Here is a 21,933-nt window from a genome sequence, read left to right as displayed (position 1 = left end):
GGGATTAAATTAGTAAAGAAAGCGGTGATGACTCTGTCTTGGTACTCCCACGAGTGCCACGCCTTCCATTATATACGTTTGTACGGCGTCACATGATTTTAGGTGTGAAAACGAGACCGTGACCCGCCCTGGAAGAAGAAAGCATCAACAGGTTATTACACAGTGGTGAGTTTGTTGGATAAGTTATGTATTTTAACTGGAAAATTGTTGAAATTTAAACGATAAACTGATTGTCCTATGATTTAAACAAGATACGATATAGCCTTAAGCAAATGTTTTAGATACTTCTTCAGTTTAAGATTTGTTCTGCTTGATATAATCTTCCGAGCTCCAGTTGTCGGGAAGCAGCTTCAAAACCAGTGAGTTCTTATGGATATGATATTGTTTCATGGATGAATTTAATATAGTTTCTTGTCTCTTTGCTGTGGCATTAATGAGGATTACTACTGTTAATTGCTGCCAACATATTCATTTTCGAAAGACCTTTTTATTTGAATAACGTAAGTCGTCGAATTGAATTTGGCCTCCACCGGAGCGGACGCTGGGTGTGGTTCATTCTTTATTCTCACAAACTAGCCGGGCCTTTTATCGTAGTTTGCCTTGGGTCCTTTCAATATTTCCCATAAATTGGAAGTGATAATAATAATAACAACAAAAATAAATAAATAAGATAAGATGTGATTAAGTGCAATAAATTTTTGATATTATAACAGCCATGCATATATTTGTCAATTAAGTGATATATATTTATCCACATTCCTTATTATTTATTTTCAAATTTTAAATAATGGACTAAGGCATCTATACCTTTCCTCTTCTAGCACATTGTGAGAAAAGAGTGAGTATATGAAATATGCAACTAAGTAGTGCTAGGGACAATATCCTGGGAAAATAATGATGATATAACTTCATTGTTTTAACATTTTAACATCAGCAAGGTTGTGTTCTAAGATCTTCCAAGTAACTTGTTGACGAGATCAAAATTTATGCTTTCAAAGAATGTTAATGATTGTAGAATGTTGGTGATAATTGAATTTATGTGAGCTTGTACATTTTGATATTATTGTCAACATTGATTAGATAAGGATTAGGATTGGGTGTTTATCTTAATTTCAAGTGCTTTTGAGTGCTGCCAAGTTTGGGTAAATGTTTAACACTTGAATAGTGCTTAGAAATTCCTTGTCATTGCATTTTCTTTAGGATCAAATAGTAAGTCCATGTATATGAATGTATATATATACTGCATAAATATAAATGCTGCTTGGTTTCACAGAAAGCAAAGATATATGTGTTGTCTGAAGGGTTGTTCCTAGAGCCAGGGTTGCCTCTGTTTTCATAAGGATCATAATAGTGTTCATATTTTGATTATAAAAGGTATGTGTAGGCAGAATTTCATTCCAGATGAGAGCTTTTGATTGACACTAAACTGCCATGATTTATTTATTGTTTGATGTTCATATAAATCTATATGATAAATATGTCTTCAGGTGTCATATATATATGCTGGTTTGAGGTGCACATACATGCAGGTTCAGCATTTAATACATGCCAGTAAAGCAACTATTTTTGCTGAAGAAGTCTATTTCAGTGATCTTTATGTACTAGTAATGAGTCTGATCAGTGTGTGTGTGTGTGTATATATATATATATATCCATGTTTATCCAGTTTGGTGAGGTCGTAAACATTCTACAACACGCAGTCAAAGCTTGTTTGCCTTTTGGCAAAGCTTATTTGATTTTAGAAAGGAAGGCCATAACCATATAATTAAGTAGGTGTAAAGAATCAAGATTTATTTGTGAAGTTGATGCTGAAAATTTTTTGGAATTTTTGTCAAATTGTACTAGGTATGTTTATATATAAATTACTAGTAGGTAAGTTATCCTTTTGACTTGTAGCAGGTCATACAATGATGAAACTGTCTTCTGCCACACCCATATGTAGGAGTTCTGTTTCAGGTGTGGCTTTTGTTACAACAACAACTGAACAGTGAATTGGAACATGACATGGTGCTTACTTAGGAATTAAGCTGTCTTTTAATAAGTCTTTTATGATTAAAATCATATATCTTGTAGGTTTTATACTGGGCAGTTATTGGGAGCCCTGTCAGACAGCACCATATGATAACTGATTAAAAATTACATTGAATGAACAGCTCATATATCTATAATCTGGTGATGAATATTTTTGTTTTTGTATTTGAAATGTTTCTAATCTTTTACCTCATAATTCTTCAGACTGTGGCATTAGCCACCGGTCCTATGCCCACGGCCAATAAAATTTTGTTTGGACCAGTAAATTTTTTAGAATGTGTGAATTTAGTTGCCCACCATAAATATGAAAATTTGGCAAAATCTAATATTACTGCAATAGGGAAAAATATCTAGTCTTATTGAAATTTTTATTCAGACCAGTGAATCCAGATTCGAATTACTACTTTTTAGGAAAGTGGTGGTTCGAATGGCCAGTAAGCTGAAAGACTATATGCAGTTATTTGCCCATGATGGATGCTTAGGCCCCATTCCTATAGACACTTGGTCGGGACTTGCTGAATGCAGTCAGTTTAACAGATTAACCCCTCTGCCTGATGTTGAGTAGAATGGAGAAGGTTTGATGATTATAAGAATACGTTGGAAACAAGTGGAGGCGTGTCGTTCATTTAAGCTGATTGCACTCAACGAAAATCCCTGCAGAGTTGGGCCGATCCAGGAAGATATCTGTGGGAATGGGCTTTGCCACAAAGTCAGCATTGTTGTTGTGTTAATTTAAGTCATATTAATGCAGCTGACTGCAATTCATTTATGATTCTCTATCATCATCATTATGTATGTGATAAAGTGCTGCTGGGAAATTTGTAACATTTGACAATGTCATATTGATTCTCATTTCAGGTGAAGAAGAAATAAGTGCTGCATTCAACTGGTAAAAATGGCTGTAGGTTGTGGAGCCAAGTGTGCAAAGTTTATGTTGATAGTGTTTAACACTATCTTTTGGGTAAGTTGTTGCCTAATATTTTGACACAGTTAGGAATACATTTACACACTCTATAAGGGTCTTAGATTAGATTTGCATGTAGTTAAGGTGCTGCCACACTGATTAAAAAATTGAATGACTATCGCTATGAAAGTCTACATTAATGGTATCTCGAAGTCTATATTATAGAATACAAAATGTCATGTTACTTAAATTGTGTTAATTTTTTATTATGAGGATTTTGCGGCAGATATTGGTATCAAATTACCCTGTGTATTTAAACCTTATGTCGTTGATCAGAAGCATATATATATTAGCTGATGCATGAAAATGACAATAATCTTTGCATATAGCTCTGAAACTATTGAGATACAAAATTAAGTAACAAGGTACTAGTACTAGTAAATATTGTTGTGTTAATGAGGAGTCCCAAAATGTATAGCCAAGAAGTGAACCTTGTTTGTTTTTAACTCATCATAGTGGATGCTTTTTTATGACTATGAACTTTGCTGTTGCATTGATCACCCCATAACCATTGCAATCTGTTTTGACCAGGTAAATATTGAGCTGTAGATCATGGAGAGGGTGATATGTGAAGTGTAATATTGCTGTACTGCCAGCCCTCTGGAAACATGTTGAACTGTTAACAGCTGTTTGTGGCACACAGGAATTCACATAAACCTGGCAATATCTCCAGTATTTTTGTGTTATCTGTCCATATCTATATATGTATTAGTAGATACCTGAAGTTAATGAGGCAAACATTTGTGTGCTTTCTGTTGAAGCACAATTTAACTTTGAAAAAACAGGATTATTGGAAATCTTACCGACTTCATTTATTCCACATTTAACATGACATTTTGTGCACTACCTGTGGGGTGAAGAGTACTTTAGCTCCTTGCCAAGTCCCTCTTCACTTTTAATGATAAAGTGCATTCATATATATGCTTAATGAAAAAAAGGTGTTTAGTCTTCGCTGTCATTTTGCAGAGGTCAAAGAATTTATGAAGCATCAATGAAAAACATAAAGTGTATGCACAACAAGCTGATGGGTTAGACTCCGCTTCAATATTTGAGGCATTGATTTCAGTGTTAACAGAATCATTTTAAATGTGGTTTTTGTTTACGGCATAAATTGCTAATTAATTCACCTGATAGAAGGGTCTTTGCATTTGCACACAGGGTTGTGAACATGTCAGGTGCATGTATAGTGAGGGAATCCGTTTACTGGTGAAATACAGATCTGTGAGAATCAAGGTGAAAGAAGGGGTCTTTAGAAAATATTTAACTTTTTTTTCTCAAGAGGACTGGTGTAGGGGAGGGATTAACTACATCTATATTTGTCTGCCGTTTCTTTAAAATTAATTTGTTGCAGTATGGTCCACTGTGGAGATAAGGACACATCTTAATTTAACTTTTATCACACTTTGTCAGATGTGTTGGTTGGTAACTGAGGCATTTGTACAGTACTTGTGGTTTAATTAAAGGGTAAGAAGTTTAAATACTAGTAAACAGATCCTGACAGACAGTTTAGAAAATTATATATATGGGCCATTCCGTGGTATTTTTTTGCTGTTACGGAAGGACATTTGACACTTCAAATGAAAATATTTTCAAAAGTAAAAAAGTTACAAGGTCCATTTTTTGTATGTTTATTCTTCTATATGTAAGTTATAATTAGGCAAAAAATTAGGTTTAAAAAAATTATAGTTATGAAAAAATTATAATAAATAGTTAGCATCTCGGAAGGACGTGAAATGGACATGGAATTTTAACTTTCAACTTCAACACTAAAATTCTGCTCTGTCTGTGTATATATTTTTAAAGTAAAATCAAAATATGAATATTTGATTATTTCACTTTCTCAGTGTATAAAAATGTTTTTGGAAAAAAAATAATAAATTTGAAAATTTTGCATATAAAAAAATCAAGTAGGCGTCATGGAAGGACGCATCTCGGAAGGACGTTTTGTCCATTGCTAAATAAAATGTAAAATAAGGCTAATAAAAATATTTTATGAATACATACCAGCATAAGTTTGATGAATAATGTCAAAGGTAAACATGTCCTTCTATGGTAATGTATTTCTTCTTCAAACATGTTACTAATTTTGACTATTATAAAAGTTCTCATCTACTCTGATCATCTTTAAATAATATTGAGACATTTTTAGAGAAAATCTTACCAAATCTATTAACTATAAATATAAACAATTGTCTAAATTATAATAACTTCAAAATTATTCATTCAAATGAAATGTTTCTCAGTTTAAAAATGCTTATATATATAAAAATTGTGAATTTTAAGTTCAAGATTATCTTGAAAGACATAAGGGTTTAGGGCTCATTGGTCACATGACCTGTTATGGTCCAATCAAAATGCCTCATACGTGCTTCCACTGTGCTAGGTGTCATGTTTAATGCTTATATATTTGGATTTAATTTCTTATTGAAGTGGTTCTAAGCAAAAATGTTTTCATATTTTGTTGGCCCCTATCATGGTTGAGGAGAATATGAAGTTATAAGTTTTTAGCTTTTGTAGTTACTGAGAAAACTTAAAAAATAGGTACCAAAATCATCTCGGAAGGACAAATTGATATTAATTAATCCATTATTTTATAATCAAATATTTTTTTAATCTAATGCACTTGACTAAATGTAAGAAATAAGTTATATTTAATGTATTTAGCCTTTATTGTTTAAAATGATCTCTATTATGAAAAATATATCAAAAATAAAAATGTCCTTCCGTGACACTATTTTATAAGTTTTCCAGATAAAAGTGTCAATAAAATCATAATTAATCATCAGAACCTAAAATTTCTTTTGGATTCTGATGTCTTATGGTGTCTGGTTTCAGAAATTATAAGTTTTATAAGTAGGATTCCTTTTTCAAATTTTGACGTCTGCGGACATAATACCACGGAATGGCCCATATATATATATATATATATATATATATATATATATATATATATAATTTTTTTTGCCTTGTTTATATGAAACAATTTTTTGATAATACTTTTTAAGTAATTTGGAAATCTTTAAAAACTGTTTGTTCAGAGGTTTGTTTTTGAGGAACTTTGTGGCAAATTCTGTTACATAATAACTATCAGCAGATGTTTGTAATAGATAATGTTTTGAAATAACTGCAACTTCATACATTGTATGATAAAATTTATAGCCTGGAATGAAGAATGTTATTGTGTACAAAACATATCAGTTTATTAATGCATTACTGATTTATTGAGAATATCAGCATTTGAATACCCAAAAGTAAGACAAAAGTTAATGGGAATAGTACAGCATGTAGCAATAGAAGTGCAGCATGAAGCAATAGATGAACTATCAATAAAGCCATTTTTTTGATAGCTGAGGTAGTAATGTTTTATAAACAATTATGAATTTGCTCCCTTTCAGTGCCAGTCTATTAAAATGATGACTGGGGTTAGATGCCTACGTGTATTAGACAACTAATATCTGACTGTGATAATTGCAAATGATTCTCTCATTTTAGTTGTCTGGAGCAGCAGTTTTGGGAGTTGGTATCTGGCTCAGAATTGATCCATCTATTCTCAAGTACCAGCAGGTAGTCAGCATAGACTCTGAGGACCCAATGCTAGAGTATGCTGCCTATGCCCTTATTGCTGCTGGAGCCTTTGTATTCCTAGTGGGATTCTGTGGCTGCTGTGGAGCACTTAGAGAGAGTAAATTCATGCTAGGCATGGTAGGTATATAATAATAATTGATTTGTAATATAGTATTAGACATATATAGAAAAATTGTCAAATGCCAATTACATGGAACTTAAACTACATTTTTCATTTTTAGCATCAAGGTTTTCTGAAATTCAGTGTCCAATGAGTTAAAATTTAGTATTCTTCCAGATGTATAGCAGCACTCGAACATTTTTTCATTCCTGCCAACAATAGACCAAATTGTGTTACATTCCAGAAAATGCTGAGATGACATTAGATAAAAGAGATGTTAATGGGCAAAGTTCATGACAGAATGCAAAACTTCTATTTTTTCACCCCCCCCCCTTAAGAAATTATTCCACATGACATAATTGAATAAACAGTATTCTCTGTACTGATTAGTGTAGTCTTGAAAATAAATTTATATTAAGTGCCCCAATCCTTCTTTCAGTATATTTTCTTCATGGTATTGATCATGGCTGTTGAATTAGCTGCTGGCATTTTGGCAGTTGCATACAAAGACAAGGTACAGTTACAACTTTCTCTTTTTTTCTCTCACTCTTTTGTCTTTTTTTTTTTTAATTAATTTTTAAACTTTTTAGCAGATGTAAGTCATTTTATTGATATGTCTGTCACATAAGCCCTATTATTTGCTTTTGACGCATTTACTGGTAACTTGCTCTGCTTTAAGTTTAAATGAAAATCATCTGAGGAAGGGTATTATATGAGGTTTTAATATGTGGGGATCTATATAAGGTAGGGCTAACCTTTCTCCAATAAGGATGAAACTTTGATGTGCTAGAAATGCCATCTTCAAAAACAACACAAAATAAATGGGCAAAACATGGTGAATGCATATTATTGTGCAAAAACAGATAATGCTTGAGGATATAAGAGAAAACAACCAAAAAGTTCCCATGAGTATATTCTTCCAACTTTTAACTGTTGCCCCACTGCATTTCCCATAGTCTGCCATAATTTCTGACCCCATTTTCTTCCAAGTCCTGTGAAATCTCCCTAGATGTTATGCTAAGTGGTGAGATTTTTGGCTATCTCAGATGATTCCTATTGAGGTCACCGAGTCACTGACTGATATTTTCCTCGGCTAATGCTGCATATTTTCTGAATATAGAAAGTGAAGAGCACTGTAACTGAATTGAGCAGCTATATGATTTAACATGAGAATATGTTGATATTTTTCAGGTTGAGACCCAGTTGAAGGCGTATATGGTGACATCTATCAAGAATAAATACATGACCAACAACACCATTGGTGCTGCTTGGAACTTGGTTCAGTACAATGTAAGCATTTATCATGGACATAATGAGAGAAGGATGTGAAACGCGGAGCAAGATCAAAGGATAATCGGCTTAACGTGAGCTCTTCGCGAAACCATGTGCTTTCTGATCACGCAACCTTCCGTACAGGTAGCGAGCATATCGCAGTTGTCGATGACTTTTTGTGTCATTTGGGCAGGTAGTTCGCGATAACGTGAGTCAATCTTTCAGGTGGATGAGCCAATAAAATTATAGAGATTAAGTATAAGTACAATTTGTTCTGTCAATTTGGAAACTATGTGAGAATTTGATATGTTTATTCATGTAGGAATTCAAAAAACCCTTTGTGGTAAAGGCAATCTTGTTTGTTGCCGTAAAATGAGCATTCAAAATTGTACAATTGTAGTGTAGTATACTTGTTTTCAGCTATGAACTGATTGGAAAATATTTTTAGTGTCAAACTTTTCTCTCTATGTGAGAAATTAGCCTGAGACGCGGCAATAATGAAACCTTCAATGGTGTCTTGAATTAAAATGACGCAATTCCTCTCCAATTTTTTCAACTCACTGACATCGTTTTAGGTCTGGTATTTTTTACGTATGGTTTAGATAAAGGTGAAATTTACACTGCTGTGTACTATATGAATAGGTTAATGTTACTTGCTTAAGTGAGCCCAAATTATGTGATGATAATAAATATTTTTAACATTCAATATGGGCTCTCGTTGCAGTAGAGCACCACACACGCATTTGTGACCCACAAAAACGTACCTGTGGGTCTTTTAAAATTCTTTTATCAAAGTTGACGTTAACACTGCTCTGAAGTATATATATATTTACACATTACCGGCTACGGTCTGCTCCAGTCTGAGAATGATAATTATTATTTATTTAACTTTCAATATGGGCTCTCATTGCAATATGGCACCACACGCATTCGTTACGCACAAAAGTGCACTTGTGGGCCTTTTAATATTCTTTTATCATAGTTGACATTAACACTGCTCTGAAGTATATATTTATTTACACATTACCGGCTACGGTCTGCTCCAGTTTGAGAATGATAATTAATAGTTTTGTATCTTTAAATTGGAGTCCCTAAACAGCATAGAGACGATTGACAAACACCCTCATTGGTCTTTTAATTCAAGTATAAATGTGGACATGTACACATGCAAACTTCATGAATATATTTTCTTGGGTAATGGTCATAAAAGTGGATCTTGATCACATTTGTGATTTAAGTCTCACCTCTGTAATTGGCTTGCTACATTGCATTATCTTGTTATCAGATGCGTTTGGATAGCACCTACCTGGCTTTATTAGTCAACTTGCTTTTAAACCAGTTATATATCAGTTCGACATATATCAATACAATCTTGGAAACGATAACAAGTATAGACAAAGGCCAGAGCCCGTTTTAATTAGGTTACAGGAAAAAGAAACTGAAAACCCGAAACAAATTTCCACTTGTTGACGCAAGTCTACAATGTATGTGCTAGCAACTACAAGATGGAGTTAATGCTGTATCATAGCAACCACGAGGGACCGCGAGAAATTGCGTTATCCATGCAATAGAATAAAAGAATTTCAATGAGGCACAGCGCGCGCTACCTTGATAATAAGTTGTTTAGGCTCCTGTGGAGCTATCAAAACAGCTTATCTGAGACAATGGGTGACTGTTTACCCGAACGCACATAGCTTCAAAGGAAGATGCCGCGTTTCACGTCCTCCTCTCATTATGTCCATGCATTTATGTAGAATAGTCTCACAGAAGGAAAACAATATACAGATATAAGCATATTTTCAGGCAGCTTTTTCCCCCAAAGGACCCAATTTAAAATGGGGTCATGTTTTAAAAATGAAACAAATTTTGGCTTTTGACATAAGCAAGGTTGTCAGTGTATCTCAACTGTATTCAATTGTCATTTGTAATCTTTCAATCACTTATAGCATGAATGCTGTGGAGCAAACAACTACACTGACTACCAAAACAGCAAGTGGTCAAATGCATCTGGGGTAAGTGTATGAATAGCAATAAATGTGATGCACATGTCCTCTACATTTTATATGTATGCATTGCTGTATATTAATGTTACTTTTAAATGTGGTATGCTAATTTTACTTTAGTTTGTGGAATATGGATATTAATTTCCTGAGAAATGAAAAAAAATGTAGATTTTCTCTATTTTGTTACTTGGTTACTTTATTATTAGAGCTTAAAGTCAATTTCTTATGTCAGGCCTGTAGTCAACAATTTCAAGTTGGACCTTTTTACCATTATGGCATTGAGCCTATAGATATCAGATTTTGATTGAAAAAGGATGTGCATACGCATGCATGCATGCACACATGGAGAAAGCCCCACCTTGAACTTACCACCTGAATGTGGTATGTGGGAATGTGGGCCTGAATGTTTGTGTTTGTGTGTGTGTACGTATGTTTGCATGTAACGATCCATGTATCTACTTTTGAAATATAAGCTGTTTTATATATTGGGTGAATAAATTATAATAATAATAATTAGTACAATTTTTGTGTAGATTCCTGTTGCTCCTACCTGTTGTAAGATGCCTGCAGGAAAAGACCCAGATAAAATCCAGCCTGTTAATTATCAAGTATGCCGACAGGAGGCTAGTTCAGGGACACAACCGACCCAACTACACAGTAAAGTATGTATGGTACACTTTGTTTTTGAATTGAACAGATAGTAAAATGTTCCTGCACAAACCTGTAGTCTGGGAACAACGCTTGGTTCTCTAACACAAGTTCATATTGTTTATGAACACTATTCTAAATGTTCATTTTTCTTTGTACCTAAACATGAGTTTAGTGCTAATCAATTTTCTGAAGAAGAATTAAATCAAAATTCCTGAACAAATAACTGACCATTATGCAAAAAGAGAACAAAAAAAAATTATTATTAACATAGTCCCTGTAATAAATGTCATCATGTATAATGAACGGTTCATTATACATGACAGTTTTCAGAAAGATACCTCCCTTTTTTAAATATCATCTTGGGTACGTATTTCTTGTCTGTTACTGGGATCTGTCTTGAGCTTGCAGCTGTCTCCTGTCTGTGTTCACTACCTCCCTCCAAGTCAACCTTGGTCTACCTGGAGGCCTCCTGCCCTCCATTTCAAACTTTATTACTCTCTTCACCCAGTTGTCTTCACTCATCCTTTCTACATCCCTGCCATCTCAGTCTGGAATGGTGCAACATATCCCTGATATTATCTATACCCATATGTTGATTCAGCTCTTCACTCGCCTTCCTATCCCTGAGTGAAACGCCAGCCATCCTTCTATTAGTAACCATTCTCATTTTTTAACCATGCATTTTTTAATGATGCTAAATGTACAATTTAGTGTGAAATCAATGACGACTTTTACTTGCAGGGCTGCTATGAAGCTGTCAAGGACTGGTTTCTCAATCACGCGGTTGTCGTCATTGCTGTGGGTTGTGGTATTGCAGGAGTTGAGGTTAGTGTACACCCGTGGTGCATGCACGCACACACGCATTTACATAAATGAATACCAATAACCAGTAGGTTATTTCCCCCAACAGGCCTAATATTGTCACCAGGTATAGATATATGTATTGTGACAGGGGAGCATGGTTTAATTGTTCTCGAGTCACAGCATTGGTGCTCTTTTATTTAGAAACTCAATCAATTATTTCAATTTTGTAAAAATAGAATGAAGTGAAAAACTGCTAACATGTGTTCAACTGTATGGTTAAGTGACACATTTGTCCTTGAACTTTGTCAGTTTGAAATAAGAATATTAATCTATTACTGTGGTTGGTTTCCAGTTATTTGGTTTCATATTTGCCATCTGCCTCTGTCGTGGCATCGGAGATGAAGATTAAGAAGGTGAAGCAATCAACTGAAGTGCTTAGACATTTGATTCCTATTTAAGTTTTGGAAAAAATAACTTTTTGTATGAAAAAATATTTTTAACAAGGTATGTTATTTAGCTTTGGCTGAACAATTTATATAGGGAACTTATAAGAGCTCCTTTAAACTGTTGTTTGTTTATGACAATATTTCCAGGTCTGCAACAGACTGTAGTTCACATGTTTTATTCCGCATCTTAAATACCAAAGCAAATTAAATTTTTTGTATACTTTTTTTTGTTCCAACTAATACAGTTAATGAGAAAAGTGGAGAAAGACATTTACATTTGTGGTTTAACCTCTTAGACTTAAGCACGTAGCAAATGGAGCAAATTCAGTTGGTTGGTATTATTGACTACATTATTTTTCTCTTTTTAATTAAGTTCAGGTTTTTTTATGTGATAAAGTAGTGGAGAAACTTACAAAATTTTATTTTATTATATGTTTTGTATTTTATAAATATTAGTTTTTAAAACAAAAATAACTAGATCAAAATTGCTTTAGTAATGAATTTGCTTTAGTGAAGATATGGTATGCTTATCCGAATTTATATTGAAGAATAGCTGATCTGAAAGATGGCTTTATAAATAACGTGCATCGACACTCCTTAAGTGGACTGTCAGTCCTCATTTAATTACCTGAAAATATTAAGGACATTCTCCTCAGTCAGTAGAACTAAGCTCTTCCATATGAAATACTGCTTTTTTATGTACACACGAGTGCCTGACATGGTATATATTTTTCTAATTAAGGGTGGTATGCAAATTGCTCTTTGGATTAATATTTTATGAGATATTTTTGATCTGGATTCTGCCACACCAGGCGGAACATTCTTGTTTTGAACACCAAATATGAGGTTGTTACTATTTTTAAAAAAAGAAAATAAACAGTCCTTATCAAGCAATTAAAAGAACTCATTCATGTTAACCATCTGCAACTTGCAACGTTGTAGAATTATTGGTACTAGTCCTTGTATAAAATTATTCATGCCACGGTGTATATTTTAATTGATGTAAAAGGTGGAAGAGTGATAGCAGTGGATTTGTGTACATAGATATCTATTTTTAAATAATATCTTACTAAATGTTGTAAGTTTGTAGCAAAGTAGGTTAAAATTAAGTTGTGTTCACTTGAATGGAATTTTGTAATGGAATTGGCATTGTATCTGACAGCTGAATCATTGTTGAACAAGACGGGGAAGGTTTCTTTTCACTAACTGGAAAGCTATTGCATTGTTCCCAATAGTAGACTTATTTCATGTCTTTGTACAAAATTACATTACTCAGTGCTTTGTTCAGCAATGTTTTATTTTAGTGGTTATATGTATACTTCTTAGCATAAATCTCAAATTATCATAGGTCCCCTAAAAAGTTCTGGTAATATTTGGCATTTATGAACAATATAACAAGGTTTTAATGACATATCGGGGGGAATATTTTTCCCCAATAACATAGACAACTACATGCAGTGCCTTATTAACACAGTACACTTAACCTTGCAACATTCCAGCAGAAAGTTGTGTTTACATTTTGGACCGTTTTTGGTACAACCCTTCTCTGTGGGCTGTCTGATTATTAGCCTAAATGGGTCATAGGTATGATGAAGATGGCCACTTTCAGCAGTTTTCATTCTCTGGTACCACTGGTTATTGCCATCCCAGCCTCTGGGTACTGCATGCAAGTAGTATCAGAGAACAATTGGAATGCTATCATTGTTCTGGTGAGCTTGCCCCAATCAAGCTGCTCCACAGAGAAGGGTTCTAACAATAAGCAACTTTAATGTAAATGCGACTCCAGTGATAAATGGGGGTCAAAATAATGGAGTGCAATTGATCATTCATCAGTTGACTAATAGTATTTGGTAGCTTCTATAGATCTTCAAGTAATAACATCCACTTATAAACAAAGTTGAAAATCCTAGATATGAAATCCTGTCTGGATATTTATTTCCAACACTGGTGGACAAGCCTGGATATAGTCCTTATATTAACTTTGTGCATTGTACAATCTTCATTGTCTTACTCCAGAGGACAATAGACCTACGTCACGTTTGGCTGATTCATTGTTGACTTTCACATTTTAACTAACAGTTTAAAGTTCCATATTTTAGGTTAGATTTCTTTTAGCATAATAAATTTGCTATGGAAACAGCTACTGCTTTTATTATTGCCTTGCACAGTCATGTTATCCCACAACTACCTGGGTGAATGCTTCCTAAGGCCCCTATTTCACACAGACCACGAATCGCCAGGAATTGACAAATTTCAGGATTCGTGAGGATTCGTGAGATTTTGCCAATTTTCTGGTCTTATTCGACACGCTCACGGTTCAGTTACGATACAGGTACGATAGTGTTACGAATATTCGTGGGGTTCGGCTGGAATCGTGAAATTTTGCCAATTTTTTGGTCTAATTCGACACGCTCTACGATTCAGTTATGATACAGGTGCGATAGTGTTACGAATATCCGTGGGATTCGGCTGGAATCGCACGAATATTGTCCAGAAATTCACTACTATTTTTTGCAATCGGGAGTTCGTGGTCAAAACTTCGAACAGCTCAAAATTTTTGCCACGAATTCCCGATTGATCAAGAATTGCAAGAACTGACTACGATTATATACGAATCTGTTAAGAACTTCACGAACTGATTACGATTCAACCATGAATCCTAAAATTTTCAATTCCTGGCGATTCGTGGGATTCGTGGTCTGTGTGAAATAGGGGCATCAAAGTTTTTGCCACCAATTCCTGTTGGTCAAGAAGTGCAAGAATTGACTAGGAATTTATACGAATCTGTTAAGAACTTCACAAACTGATTACGATTCAACCATGAATCGTGGAATTTGTCAATTCATGGCCATTCGTGGGATTCGTGGTCTGTGTGAAATAGGGGCCTAAAACAAGCAGATGCAGATCATCTAGACCTGTCTTTTCCAGTTGCTGTCTTTTCGGCTTACTGTTTTCATGTGTACGTACATAAACAAACAAACAAACAAAAAAAAAACTGATTATTTCATACATGGTATATATAAAGCAAACAGTTATTGTGTATTTTAATCCTTTTGAGTGGTACATAGTGAAAACCAACCTTTGATACATCATTGGATGACAGTTATGACATTCTAAAACACTAGAAAAGTAAAACATGACCCAAGTACATTTAATATGTTTAATAAGATTTTTTTTAAAAATTGCACCTCTACCTCCTGTATAAATCATTTTTCAAAATATATTTAAATATAAACCCCTCACCCTTTAGAAAGATATTCTAAGATGTTAACCTTTATAAATAACATTTCTGTTGCTATAAATTGCCATAAATATCTCATGCTAAAAAAACTTCTAAAATAATCTAAAATGTTGATTCATTAATAGTATGTTAGATTTAAGGATAATATCTGGGAATTGAGTACAAAACTTATAAAAGAAAAATTTGGAAAACATACCATTTATAATCGTAATGACTTCTTAGTGTGTGATCACAACACCCTACTGTTGACTGATTGGGAGCTTGAGCTGGGTTGGGGGTGGGGAGGGGGGAGAGAGAAAGGGGAATAAGATTCTGGCCTTTATCCTTTTTAGTGTGACCTTTACATTGTGCAAGTTAGGTCTAGGGGGTTAACCCTTTAACCCAGATCTTCCCCTTTTTCAAAACATAGGTGGATCCTGCTCTGCCTTTCCCAAATAGGTGAAAAGGTACCATGTGCCCAAAAATGCTTGAAACTGCTGATTTTTTTTTCTTATAATTTACTAGGGACTTAACTATAACTCACTTGACCTAAACTAAAAAACTCAAATCAGTACAAGAAAAGGCCTATCAAGTAGGTGAATAACATCAAAACCATGAAAGTATCCATCTAGTCTAATTTCATTATTCTCCCAATTGTCATTGCTGGTATGTCTGCCAGTGATACCACAACATCATGGTTGCCCATTATCTGCCTGACTTCCACGCTCATGAGAGAATCGAGCCCAAGATCCAGTAAAGTTGTGTCTGGGTCCAGGCTTTCAAGATTTTTTATACCTATTAATGGAAAGAAAAAATTTATTATTATGTTACATTTAAAATTGAAAGGTTTTTGAATTTAGCAAAAAGTTAAGAAAACTATGATAAATGGATTAATGGAAAAAGTTTAATTGCTCAAATGACATAAATATCAAACAAACATATATCATCAACACTAGTGTTAACAAGTTCTGCTTAAGATATTGGCCAATACATACTTTGGCAGGACAGACTGATGAGAAGCTATGGAGGTCAATTTATATTGAAGCCATTTGAATAAAAATCCATTTCAGGAACACATCCCCAAATCAACATCTGTATATAATACAATATGATTATACCCACCTAGAATGTTTCCAACAGATTTAAAAAGAGATTTTTTGCCCTCAGTGTCATTCGATGTTTTAGCTCTCTCCTTGTTTGCTACTATGTAGCTGGACATCACTGGGAAATTATGGTTAAGTAAGTGGTCTAGTGTGGTTAGGCAGGAAGCAATCCTCTGTGGAGAGCCACCAGCTACAACTGTATCATTGTTTCCTAACATACCATCAATTACAACTCCTACATCACCTGAAGATGCAAAAGTTACAATGTGTAAAATTATTCAAACCTTGCTTAAATTTGAACTACTGCATACAGTAGCATTTTGGCATTTTACACAATCTTGTTCTAGCTCAGACTACAGTCAAGAAAAAAGAAGATGACGCATATCACTGGATGTGATAAATTTACTGATCTCAGTTTTGTTTTTTGGGAAGAAATATGAAAGCTCAGAGAACAGATCATATTATTATTAAGATTCAACTAGATGGGCATTCCCTCATTTTCTATCCCCTAATTACCTATAGGCCCCCACTGAATGGCCAAACCCAGTAGTTTATCCCAGCATCTTTTCTCACAAAGTCTCTCCATAGCAGTGTTTGCAAAGCCATAGTTTGTCTGTCCAGCATTTCCAAGAACACTTCCACAGGCAGAGGAAAAGACAACAAACCAGTGCAATGTATCTGCACTCATCTGCCGAGTGTACTGGTCTAAGTACACAGAACCCAGTACTTTGGGTTCAGATACTTCCTTAAAGGTCTCCTTTGTCTGGTTTGTAAAAAGAGCATCTTTCAGCACCTGTGAATAGTAGCAATAAGTAAGAATTATTAAGGTGGATCGATATGTAAAAATGGCCTAAATTGGTCAAAATACCTTTTTTGCTGTTTCAAAATCAGCAAATTCACCCCAATGTGTCTTGATGTGACAGCATTATCTCATGGCATGACAATGTTTCTTTACTGCATCATGTAAGCAGATAAAGAAATAGATCCTTATGTGTCAACCTTTTTTGCTGTTTCAAAATTGATACAATTATTTTTTTTTCTTTTTTTCAGTGACATTATTTCAGTTTCTTCCATATGCTTCTTCCGTATGAACCCTTACGCACCATAGCTAGGTGAAAGACTCCCCCAACAGGTCCTGTCTCCATTGCCTCCTGAATGAGACCCTGCACCCCTTTTGCTGTGGAAATGTTTCTTGTTGAAATCCTGACATCCACTCCAAGATCCCTCCACTGTCTGACACACCTTGACTGGTAACCAGTCCTGATCCCTGAACGAGACGTGAGAAGAAAATGTCTTCCCCCGCGTTCAATCAACCACTGTGTCAACTCCAGACCAAACCCTCCCAAGCCTCCTGTGATGATGTAGACAAGTTTGGGGTCACAGTAGGATCTGGCTTTTGCAGGGAGTTTGAATAAGCGTGGTGGGGTTACTGTCTTGGGTTCTTCTTCTCTAATCTGAGTCACAAAAAAATTCTTTATTCTAAATTGGATAAAAGCTCATAAAAGGTATATCAATTAACCATGGGTTGTTTATTTTGACCCCTTATATGTGTTTGTTCTATCAACACATCAGACGCATATCAAAGCTAGGTGCTGACATTTTACAGAAAAAAAAAATTGAAAATGCTGGCTCTGGCTTGTTTTAACAGATTATAGAGACAGGTTTCAGTTTTGGCTCTTCCTAAATAACTATTGGCTAAAAATGAACAAATATATTAAATAGTGTTTTATAACCTGCTGTATATTGTTATCATCTGATGTGGTGTATAGTGAATAAGTTTGTTTTAATTTATTACCTTGATCACCACTTTCCCTATGTGTTTTCCCTGGGACATAAACCTGAAAGCTTCTTCTACCTTTTCCTTATCAAATATGCTAGTTTTCAATGGACGCACAGCTCCTGACTGGATACCTTGGGTCACATGATCTGCCACAATTTGCCATTTATCCATGTAACTTTCATCTTCAAAGAACTTATCCAGTAAAATTCCATGGAATGCTACATCTTTTAAAAACACTGACATACCTAAAGCAGAGAAACAACAATTTGTGATTGATTGATTAATTTTTTATTCCATAGTAGTGACTTTTTTTCCCTAAATTCCAAATTGGTTTTTTGAAAATGCCAAAAGAATTTTCTACTGAACTTCTGTAGAAGTGAAGTCAACTTTAATTGTTTCATATTAGTATTTCCAAACCAAATCACAGTAATTATTGCAAATATATCTCACCCAGGGCAGAGTCATTTGATAGATCTACTTTTCCAATTTCAAGGAACCTTCCATGGTTTGACAGTGTTCTGATGCTGGCTTGAAGTTTCTCTTCAGACAGAGAATTTAAAACTAAATCCACACCTGTAAAGAATTGGTAATTTCAACATTTTCTCTTCACCTCCATAGTATACCTTATTCAGAACAGATGACAAAATTACACATTTCAGGTACCTTTTTGAATTTTTCTTCCTTAAGTCGCTCACATGGAAATATTTCAAGGAAAGTGTATGACATAAAGATGATTTAATATTAATGCTTACCCTTTCCCTTGGTTGCCTTTAGAATGTCCATTTCAAATGATGTGTCCCGTGAGTTGGAAAAGTTTTTGTCTTTCAGCTGTGGAAACTGTTCCATAAGGAACTGTTTCTTCTTTTCTGAACTCACAGTTGTGTACACTTCACAACCACAGTGGAGGGCCACTGATATAGCTGCCTGGCCAACTCCTGACAGTGACATGCAATAATAATAATAATAATTATAATAACAATAATAAATTCTTATGTGTAACATTCCAAAAATATCAGTGCATGCTCCTACAATGTTATCAAAGTTTTCAAAATACTGACACTAAAAAAAACAGCACTTTTAATAAAAAAAATTTAACATCTATTGACCCACCTCCTGCACCAGCATGAATGAGGATGCTCTCTCCTTTCCTGATCTCTCCTCTGACCACCAGGGCATAGTACACTGTAGAATAGACTACTGGGATCGAGGCAGCCTCTGCCAGTGTCCATGTAGCTGGAACTTCCCATAGGAACCTCTTGTCAGCATTCACTGTGGTAGCCATGCCCTTTTTGAATAAATCATTTGCTTGTTAATTGTTAATTCAACAGATTTTATGCTGGTATACTATATCATAAAAATGGATAATGGGTTGGTATATAAAAGAGCACTGTCCAAATATCAATCAACCCACATGTTTGTGTTGTGTTTGTCATTTATCTCAGAGTTTTTGGATTACTCTGGACTGAAGACTATATCACAAAATAATACGCTTTGGATGACTAATTTAAAAATAGATCAACAAGTTACACAGTGCATATACAAGCAATAAAAAGAGCTTGAAATGTATGTAGAGGGCAGGCAAATGCACAAACAACTCATGGAATGGTTTAAAAATAAAATGTCTTACTTTAGCAGGTACCATTCCCATTATTCTCCTTCCACTGTTGTCTCTTCCAGAAAACTCCATCCCCAGCAGACATTCTTGTGAGTCAAGAAAACCTGAAGATTTGTAAATGTATATAATATAAATATTGTGATGTTTCAAATGTTGAAGTGACATTGCAAAATGAAAAATAAATAATGTACCTAAGCATGCTGTAATTGTTAATAAAAACTTGCAATAAAAGGATTTAACCAAATCCTTTAAGATTTTCCAAAAAGAGTTGCATTTACATACATGCACTAGAAATACATGTAACTGTGTGAATTTGAATTAGTTTATTTTGAAGAGCATCTAATTTTTTTTTTTTTTTTTTGGCCATTCAATCAATTATTACCTGGTATGGCATCAGGCGGCAGTTTCCCTGTGGCCAGCATGACATCTCTGAAGTTGAGAGCAGCATAGTACACACTACACAGCTCTCTACTGGGGTTCTGGTCTGGATCAAAATACTTCAGGGGAGACTCAATCCAACGTAAACTGGACAGGTCACCTCTGGTCAGTACATTCACAAATGCATGCTCCACTTCAGCATAAGGCTCTTGCACATCTATAAAAATTAGATATATAGTGGACAGATCCATAATGTCTGAGGGGGATACACAAGCATGATGACTAATTGAATGTGGTCTTGTATTATAAGTTTATACTGGTACTTACCCTGATTTGAAGACAAATGTCTGAAGGACCCCCATTGACCATTTTTGTACACATTCATCAAAAGATTCTTCTGTCTGAGAATCTTGAACATTTCGCTACCCACTGTCACATCAGGCAAAGGATCTTCACTGGCATTGAATATGCACCTACAAGGCACAACAATGCAGTATGTGAATATCACAAAATTTTGAGCAAACTTCAGCTGAGATCTAAATAAACAATAACAACAAATATCATAAGGACCTAGTCTGAAATTGTGAATTGTGTCAGTCTATTTATGAGCACCACATCCCTCAATTTGAAATAACTGTATTGATTATACTTGTGTCATCATATAAATTTATAATACATTTGACATTACATTCTTAAAAAACAATTATCATTAAAGAAAACAAAAAACTGCTTACCTGATCCTGTTACCTCCAGGCTCCTTTATCAGGCAATTTACAAGTCCTAGTATGCCACTGCAAGGCTCATTTTTGGACACCAACCAGATAGTTGCATCTTTAGGTTTGTCTATGTGATCAGCCATTGCTTTCTTCAACTGATCCACCCACTCAAATGAAACATTGTCGTCAATGTGTAGAACGGTAGCAGTTCCCACCAGAGTGGACTTCCTACAGAGGAAAGAAATGCGTGAGATACCATCATCCTTCTGAGATACAATCTGCAAACCTTCTGCTGAAAATGTTTCTTCCCAACTTGCTTTACTCATGGGTGTCCCATGGCTATTGTTATTTTCAGCTGTCATCTGGTGTGTCTGTTGGCCATCTGTGTTTTCACTGATGAGCAAGAAACCACCATCTTCCACCAAACTTTTGAGTTTGCAAAGTGTGGCTATGATGTTATTCCCTTTGCTGAACAAATCCTTGGCCAGAACCAGATTTGCAAGTTGTATGTCATTTGGGAGTGGTGATGACAAATCCCATTTAATAAATTGACCATCCAAGGACTCCAGCTCCTCTTGCATCTCTTTTCCCATTTCCTCACCAAGAACTGTATAGTCGAGCATAACTGCACGTGATTTAATCAGCTGAAATAAAGATTTGTAAATCTGGCTGTTTCCAGAAGACACTTCTACAACCTTCAGTGTTGGGGTGCCAGTATTTTCTATCACCACACTGAGGCATGGTTTCAGTGTCCTTGAATGGAAAACAGCATCACACAGAGCATCTTTTGACTTTGAACCATCCTGCATGGGTGACAACTGTGTTTCTGTATAAGGCACAAAATGGTATTCTTCAACACAAATCGATGTCTGATTTTGTTGTCTTTTTGGTGCTGTTGTGGTATGTATTCCTAAGAATGCAACACCACCAGCTGTGCAAGTTTCAGCCCACTTGTTTACCAAGACATCAAATACTGAAAATAGTAAAAATACATAGACAGTTTTTGTTTGAATTAAATATTACATTGCTATGGTGATTAAGGGGCCGATTTAAGTACAATATATTTCTGGATATATACAATGGAAAACAAAATATAATAATTCAAAATGCAAATCTCTTCATACTAATATTACAAACCAAGCTTCATACCAGTTTGGAAACATTTTTAACAAATGACTCACACATGCCTATACAGTATATATATTATGAATATGGGGAATGGTAATTCCATGGACTATTGTTATCAGAAAAAGCTAAAACAAGAT

General features: G+C 34.8%; 2 protein-coding genes across 3 annotated transcripts in view; one reads left to right on the top strand and one right to left on the bottom strand.

Annotated features, from left to right (window-relative positions):
• Nucleotides 1-7: 7 nt before the first annotated feature.
• On the top strand, nucleotides 8-13,996 carry LOC106163083 (CD9 antigen). 2 transcript variants are annotated; one of them, XM_013540564.3, is made up of 9 exons: nucleotides 8-165; nucleotides 2,890-2,992; nucleotides 6,488-6,697; nucleotides 7,120-7,194; nucleotides 7,872-7,970; nucleotides 9,899-9,964; nucleotides 10,489-10,617; nucleotides 11,348-11,431; nucleotides 11,763-13,996. In XM_013540564.3, the coding sequence occupies exons 2-9, from the start codon at nucleotides 2,927-2,929 to the stop codon at nucleotides 11,817-11,819; spliced, it is 786 nt and encodes a 261-aa protein (XP_013396018.2). In that variant the 5' UTR covers nucleotides 8-165; nucleotides 2,890-2,926; the 3' UTR covers nucleotides 11,820-13,996. The 2 variants fall into 2 exon arrangements, with proteins under 2 accessions (XP_013396018.2, XP_086856562.1); XM_087000436.1 differs by lacking the exon at nucleotides 8-165 and adding an exon at nucleotides 311-359.
• The window catches only part of LOC106163103 (fatty acid synthase), a 23,711-nt gene continuing 13,903 nt past the window's right edge, over nucleotides 12,126-21,933 (bottom strand). Inside the window, exons 17-28 of the mRNA XM_087010916.1 lie at nucleotides 20,687-21,641; nucleotides 20,280-20,425; nucleotides 19,957-20,169; nucleotides 19,587-19,678; nucleotides 19,070-19,244; nucleotides 18,712-18,894; nucleotides 18,410-18,532; nucleotides 17,975-18,204; nucleotides 17,283-17,633; nucleotides 16,696-16,972; nucleotides 16,199-16,423; nucleotides 12,126-15,871 (exon numbers count right to left, since the gene is read on the bottom strand). Of these exons, the coding sequence (XP_086867042.1) occupies nucleotides 15,705-15,871; nucleotides 16,199-16,423; nucleotides 16,696-16,972; nucleotides 17,283-17,633; nucleotides 17,975-18,204; nucleotides 18,410-18,532; nucleotides 18,712-18,894; nucleotides 19,070-19,244; nucleotides 19,587-19,678; nucleotides 19,957-20,169; nucleotides 20,280-20,425; nucleotides 20,687-21,641 (3,137 nt within the window). The 3' untranslated portion in view covers nucleotides 12,126-15,704. The remainder of the gene's footprint in view (nucleotides 15,872-16,198; nucleotides 16,424-16,695; nucleotides 16,973-17,282; nucleotides 17,634-17,974; nucleotides 18,205-18,409; nucleotides 18,533-18,711; nucleotides 18,895-19,069; nucleotides 19,245-19,586; nucleotides 19,679-19,956; nucleotides 20,170-20,279; nucleotides 20,426-20,686; nucleotides 21,642-21,933) is intronic.

The sequence above is a fragment of the Lingula anatina genome, chromosome 1, assembly GCF_051362555.1.
Source record: "Lingula anatina isolate TDL-2025a chromosome 1, LinAna3.0, whole genome shotgun sequence".
NCBI classification, from domain to species: Eukaryota; Metazoa; Brachiopoda; class Lingulata; order Lingulida; family Lingulidae; genus Lingula; species Lingula anatina.
This window is presented reverse-complemented; position numbering and strand designations above follow the sequence as displayed.

What these genes read in the sequence shown, in the direction of transcription:
- LOC106163083 (XM_013540564.3), top strand. Translation starts at nt 2,927, where the DNA reads ATGGCTGTAGGTTGTGGAGCCAAGTGTGCAAAGTTTATGTTGATAGTG. An exon ending in TGTTTAACACTATCTTTTGG is followed by an intron (nt 2,993 to 6,487) that starts GTAAGTTGTTGC and finishes CTCTCATTTTAG; the next exon opens with TTGTCTGGAGCAGCAGTTTT. An exon ending in CAGTTGCATACAAAGACAAG is followed by an intron (nt 7,195 to 7,871) that starts GTACAGTTACAA and finishes GATATTTTTCAG; the next exon opens with GTTGAGACCCAGTTGAAGGC.